Source organism: Geospiza fortis, unplaced genomic scaffold (genome assembly GCF_000277835.1).
Source record: "Geospiza fortis unplaced genomic scaffold, GeoFor_1.0 scaffold188, whole genome shotgun sequence".
NCBI classification, from domain to species: Eukaryota; Metazoa; Chordata; class Aves; order Passeriformes; family Thraupidae; genus Geospiza; species Geospiza fortis.
Window position 1 is genome coordinate 5,797,351 of NW_005054337.1, and position 6,517 is coordinate 5,803,867.

At 45.4% G+C, this 6,517-nt stretch overlaps 1 protein-coding gene across 1 annotated transcript; it reads right to left on the reverse strand.

Annotated features, from left to right (window-relative positions):
- Positions 1-293: 293 nt before the first annotated feature.
- Positions 294-6,511, reverse strand: FAM83D (family with sequence similarity 83 member D). Its single transcript, XM_005422342.2, has 4 exons — positions 6,405-6,511; positions 3,681-3,848; positions 2,856-2,980; positions 294-2,505 (listed from the first exon to the last, which is right to left on the reverse strand). The coding sequence occupies exons 2-4, from the start codon at positions 3,831-3,833 to the stop codon at positions 1,551-1,553; spliced, it is 1,233 nt and encodes a 410-aa protein (XP_005422399.2). The 5' UTR covers positions 3,834-3,848; positions 6,405-6,511; the 3' UTR covers positions 294-1,550.
- Between the last annotated feature and the right edge of the window lie 6 nt (positions 6,512-6,517).

A 6,517-nucleotide genomic window follows, 5' to 3' on the forward strand; every position in this document is an offset into this window, starting at 1 on the left:
TCAAGAACTGCAGGACTTGGGCTCTTAAAAATACAACTCGATATTGGCTTTGAAGGTGTAATCTTGGCTCCCTCCCTGCAACTTGATTTGGTGCCAGTGTTCCAGATCCACAAATCAAGCAATAAAGTACCTTATCATTTTGAACAAGTGCAGACAGAATTTTTTTCCCCACCTCCACCTTTAGTGAAGGAGTGGCTGCTTAGAAATCCAAGCAATAAAAGTAGCTAAGCCTTGTTGTCCTTAGAGATTTCAGACAGAAATGCCAAAGTTACTTACTCTCAACACCTGCAGCCTTTTTGAGTTATGGATATTTTTATTCATTCATTCATTCATTCAATATTCAAGCCAGCAGCTGAAATGTGCCATCTACTGGACATACGAGCCCCTAAATAAAAAAATACATAACCCAGACTCTGATTTGATTGGGCAGAATTCAGTGTGGTTGGTCACTGAAGGACTGAGATGCAGGTCTAAAGAAAAACAGGCCAGATCTCAGGGAGAGACTGCACACACTGCTCAGGTAAGAGACCCAGCAAGCACAGACATGCACAGAAATCTGCAGTCACATAAAGACTTTGCAAAGCAACCAGACCTCAGGTCCACTGAATATTGGAAGTATCTTCAAAAACTAGTGGCACTTCAGCTCCTCAAACTGAGTTAGTAGTGGAAAAATTATAGAGCAGGAAAGAGTATTTCAGACAGTAAAGTTAAAAAGAGAAAAATGTTTATTTAATTCCTACAGTTACTTGTAAATTAACATTACCTAATATAACCCATAACATTCTGTAGTGCATTTGTCAGTTTACTTTTGAACAGGGGCTTTGTCACATGCCCTCCGTGATTGTCGCACCTTGGAGCCCACTGCAAAGGAAGAACACACACATATATATTTATATATCTCTAAACAAAGGCACCTGAGCATGATCAACTAGAGGGCTAGTTAGCTCATTCTGTTTCAGAAGGCTTAAACAAAGGAAAAATAATACAGTTGAAGATAACCTGCAACTGTTTCAACACTCTTTGCAACTTTAGTGGAAGAGTAGCATATATATCACAGAAGTTAGAATAAAATCAGCTTTATGGCTCTTTGTAAAAGCTGATTCCTCTCCTGTCAAAGATAAAGTAGAAATAAAAGCCAATATTGGAAAAGAAGACTGAGAATTCCTTGATATAATTCCTTGATATAAGATAGATCTCCATAGCTACTCTGAGCAAGTTCCGTGTGACTCAGATTTTTCCAAGTTTATATAAATTAAAACTAAGGCATTAGCAATCCTGGAAAGCAGTAACAAGTTCAGCTTTGAGGTTAAATACCCAGAATTAAAATGATCTTCACCACTAATACATACAAGAGGAACCTCTAAGTTGTTACTATATAATGTCTCTTTTTCATCACTTACATTGCATAGTATAAAACAAAGTGCTGGAGAGTGGCGTATTAAAAAAGCATCAAAGAAATAAAAGTGCCGGACAGAAGTGGAAGGATCTTTAGGTACAAAGTGACGGCAACTCGAGCCTGGGGTTTGTGTGGTGTGTGGTCAGGGCAGGAATCATTTATTGAGGGAATAGAGCGAGGCGTGGCGCAGGCTGTGCAGGCTGGCGCTGATGTCACGCCTCTGCTTCAGGCTGCCCCCGGCATGGACCTGGCTCAGGTAGGTGGCAGGGACACGGCCCCGCCGGGACAGGATGGCCACCATGTGGCTCAGCTTCGACCTGATCGTCGAGTAGTGGAACTGCCTCTCTTTGTGCAGTTTTTGGAAATATTGTGCCCTGTGACTACTGGAATAGTCAAAGGAGCGGAGAGAGGATATTGAGCCTGTAGAGCTTGCAAGAGAGCACTGGGACGATGAGGAAGACAACGATTGCAGACTAGAACTGGATACGGCCTTTGCAGGCAGAAAATACTCTTCTTTTGAAAACTTTCTGGGAAGGAGGGGTGTTTCTGTGCCCTCCTCTTCCTTTGTCTGTGTCACTGCAGTCTTCAGCAAAATGGATGTCTGTGTGCCTGTCACTCTGGCCGTGACAGAAGCCTGAGTGCTAGTGTCTGCTGTGGCAGCGCTGGCCTGAGTGCCTGCATTGCATTTGGCCACAGCTGCCATCTCTTCCCACGGGCCAGTTTGAGTTGATGCACTTCTCTGTTCCACTGTGCCCACTTGATTGCTGAACGACTCCTCTTCACACAGGCAAGAAAGCTGCAGGTTACAAAGCTTTCCTGCAGGAGTATATTCAGTTTGATCTGCTTTTTCCAGCAATTTCTTTGGAGTACTAGACAGTCTGGCAAATTCTGCTCTCAAGTTGCCTTCCACAGTATATTCTTTGGAGGATTCTGTTCTGGTCAGCAGATGATCAAACATACCACTGTTCCTGCAGCTGGACGGTCGCTTTGGGCTGATGGGCAGTGACTGGGCATAAAGAATCCTGAACTGGAGGTCAAAGTGTTCCACCACTTGACCTGACAACACCAGCAAGTTGCTGCTGTTCAGCTTCCCATCAGACCATGTGAAACTGTTGAAAACAAACCAAGACTTACAGTTAATCTCCAGTGCATTTCAACAGCGCAGCTACAGACAGCAAGACTCAGCTTAAAAATGAAGGTAAAGTAAGAAGTCAACAGATTATTCATTTCTGCAGGAAGGACTCTATTTAGCCATGGCCAAGCTCTCTGCTAGCAACAGGTTGAGTAAATCAGTTTTCCAAAGGTGTTTTCAGATTGGTGTCAGCCCCACTTGGACTCAGCTAGTCCATGTGCCATTGGCACTCATTAACACGGGGCAAACAGCAAAGTTAATACATCCTTTTGCAGCAAATCCCCATTTCTACAGCTTCACTGGGCACCAGCAGACCCCAATACTTGCCTGTAGGAGCCTGTTGCCACTCTAATGCCGTCAATTAACATGAACTTCTCCTTGGCTTTCCCAACAATTTTGGCACCTGACCTCATGTAGTACGTGCTCCCTGTAAGAGTTCGAACTCTCATCATCTGGTTCAGAAAAGAAAGGAAAAAGGTGACATCAAATTTAAGTTAACTTCCAAAAACTTTTGATTAGCAATTCTACTTAAAAGCAGCTAAGCACAGTATGGAAGATAGGAATGAAATGAACTTTTTTACACAGTCTGTGTATGAGTGGTTTTAGTCACACAGTGCTAAATTGCTGTTAGATTAGGTGACAACAGTCAGTTCCAATTAATTACTGCCCAGAAAGGCAGGAGTGTTTTTCCCTCTCCAGAGAAATTTACTGCACTGAACATAAGCCTATCCAAGCCATAGCACAGCCATGTCCATTTATATTCACAGCTGCTAAGCAAATCACCTGGCTCACATCATCCAAACCTTTTTAAAAGAAAGTATTAGGAAAGAAAGCAGATGGTACCAGAGCTGTACCACCCTTTAGCTTCCCACGTTCCTGTTTTGCTTAGCAAGCAGTTCCTTGAGCCAAAGAATAAAAGCTATTTAAACATTGCAAAATTAAATCCCTGAAAATTGCTGCATCCTCAGGACAGGGATCCCAGTGCACACAGCTCTGGTGCACACCATGGTTGTATCTCCTACATATGGGCAACAGACAGGTTGCTTTAGCCTTTCAAGGCAGTCTGATGCTTTATAGAAAGGTTTCTTTGATATGCATAAACTGTACCACAAAAATAAAAACAAACCACACTGACCTCAATTCAGTACTTACACTTTCCTGCTCAGGACAAACTCCCAAATTGTTGCACATTTCCAAGAAATGGGGTACAAAGTCCTGGTCAAGAAGGATGTAGACAGGGACTTGGCGGTTGTTATAGGCATCCTGAAGGTCACTGAAGATCTCAATGTCTGTGAAGGAATCCATCACAAGGGCAATCACCTGCAAGGAAAGCCACACCACTTATTTTACACAAGACCACTGCCTCCCCCAACCATTTTCTCCTGTTGTTATCATCAGGGCCTCATGCATTTCCTTGTCCTCCTGCAAAGGCTCTGGAAAGCTCTAAATGATTTCTATATTCCCACAACACTCCTGTAAATTCATTGTGCCCCAGCATGCAAAGCATAGGCCTGAAGAGGTTTTTCCTCTGTCTGTGGCTTTTGTACACTTTCACATCCTCCTTTCCTACACAACCCCCTGTAGTGTGGCCAGACTGGGGAAGCTATCACAGCAGAATCTGGACTCCAGACAAACCATCTCCACACCTGTTGTCCCTGTGTTTCAAGCAGCTACAGGAGAATTAGCTTGAATGGCCTCCTTGCTGTCAGAGCTCACAAACTCCAGCTGATTTCCAGACTCTTCCTGGTCTTACTGAGTTTCTATCCCTTACCTTCACAGGAAATCCCTCCACTCACCCAACAGTTCTTTCAAAAAAGCAAATCCTAAAATGGGAATATCACATGGATGAACCACGTCTCCAGCTAATTCAGAGCCATGTCACACACTGATTTGGTGCTTGGGTTCTCACCCTTCCAAACCACTTCTGTGTAGGGACACAGGGCATAAAAGATTCAACTTTATGACTGAATTTTCCACTTTTCTATTAAACCAGCATAAAGAACAATGACAATACAACCACTGTACGTACCTGGCACCTGCCCTTATCAGATGGAGGCTTCTGCAGCACACCCAAGGTGTATAAGCACGCAACACAGCTGCTCTGTGTGTGGCACAGCCTGTACTCACAGGAAACCTTTCCCACAGGAACAAGCTGAGCTCTGCATTCCCACCTCTGTCCTGCTCCCTAAGGGACTGGTTCTGTTTGGCTGAGTTCTGACATATAACATGCACAAGCACATGGGTATTTCTAGATAAAGTTACTTTATGCTGGCGCTTCTTGTGTGTGTCCTGAGCTTCTTGCCACCCAATCACTTGTCTAAGTGTTGAAGAAGATTAAAACCAATAAGATGCTTTTGACAAGACCAGACAAGTAAGAAAACCACCCCTGAAAACAAAACAATTCACACCAAATCCTTGGGAACACTGATGCCTTCATATGACAGCTCAATTCACAGCACGTGTGAGTTCTAGTCCCAGAATTAGCAGCTGAAAAAGAAATACAGTTTTGCCCAAAATGTTTAGAGGAAAGAGAGAAAACCCTTTTCTCTACTCATCCATTCAGGATAGCAAGGACAAGATCACAGCAGTCACTTGAACTGCATTTGGTGCATTAGTTAGAGAAGAAACTATGCAGCATCTGGAGTTTTCCCAGTCTTCACATGAACTTGAGGAACTCAGAAATTATTGAGAAGTATCATATCGAATCTGACATTCAATAAACCTTAGGGTGTCAAAAATGCCCATTTATGTCCACAAAAACGCTCCCTGGATCAGGCACAGCCACAAATGAGGCAGGGGCAGCCTGCCTTGCTCTTGGCTCAGAGTAAGGAAAGGTGTTTGACAGGATGTTGCAAGAACAATATCACAAACAAGTACAGCTTTTGAGGGGAATAAATGCCTTTATGGAGTTTACTCGAGTTGCCAGACTGGTCTCACGTACCTCCAGGGATTGTTTGAGAACAGAGCTTCCTCTGGGACCGTTTCTGGCAAGGAGCCCATCGTTCATGTCATCCTCACACACTCCCTAAGCTCCTGCCCTCGCAGGGGAGTAGAGACTAAGCTCGCTTGTTCATTCAGGGTGTGCCGTGCACGTTACACAAAGAGACAGGGGTTGCTTCATCTGGCCACCCAAAAAGGAAGCTACACATTTAAATTTTAGCTGAGCCAATGGAATGGCTGCTAAGGAGAAGGGTGGTTCCCGGCTGGGATTACAGTTGCAGGCTATAAACTCCGGTAATGCAATGAGTTACAGGGAACAGTTACAAGTTCCTACGCCACGTGGTTTTCAAACCATACTGTGCATCGGAACAAAAGCGTTCACTCCTGTAGGGAGAAAGTCCTGTCAAAAGCAGTTCTGTACGTCACAGTGAGCTAAGGAAGGAAAATACAATCACGGTGTTATATCTGTAGGTAACTTTCTCTTATAGAAGAGGCTTATTTTGTGTCACACCCTTTAAAGGACACTAGGAGGTTTCTGCAAGCGCACCTGTCTGGCAGAAAACATCAGTGGGGAATCTGGAATAGGAGATCTTTTGCTCCCAATGAAAGCAGGGTCAGCTGGATCCAGCGGCTGTGCTGGCCACGGCAGCAGCGCTGCGGGACGGGGAGCTCCTGGCGCATCACCCAGAGCACCCGGGAAAGGAGGTGCAGATGCAGCAGAGTGCCACTTTTTCTGTATTTTCGAGCTTGTCCTCCTTAAACCGTCTGCTCGACAAGGGTTTTAAAACCACTTGGCTTTGCTCGGTGTCCCATGGCGACGCGGAGCGGTGCCGATTCTTGATGCGCTCGCAGACCCAGGGGAGAGGGACCCCGGGCAAGGCAGGGCAGGGCAGGGCAGGGAAAGGAAGGGAGCTCCTGGGGCACTCACTCACTGACCTGCCGGGCGGAGCGGATCTGGCGCCGCACCGCCTCCTTGCAGCCGTAGATGCTGTCCCCGCAGCCGGGCTGGAAATGCGCCTCCACCCGCGTCAGCCCGCGGAAGGGGCCGC

What these genes read in the sequence shown, in the direction of transcription:
- FAM83D (XM_005422342.2), bottom strand. Translation starts at nt 3,833, where the DNA reads ATGGATTCCTTCACAGACATTGAGATCTTCAGTGACCTTCAGGATGCC. An exon ending in TTTGTCCTGAGCAGGAAAGT is followed by an intron (nt 2,981 to 3,680) that starts GTAAGTACTGAA and finishes TTTCTGAACCAG; the next exon opens with ATGATGAGAGTTCGAACTCT. An exon ending in GTGGCAACAGGCTCCTACAG is followed by an intron (nt 2,506 to 2,855) that starts GCAAGTATTGGG and finishes TGTTTTCAACAG; the next exon opens with TTTCACATGGTCTGATGGGA.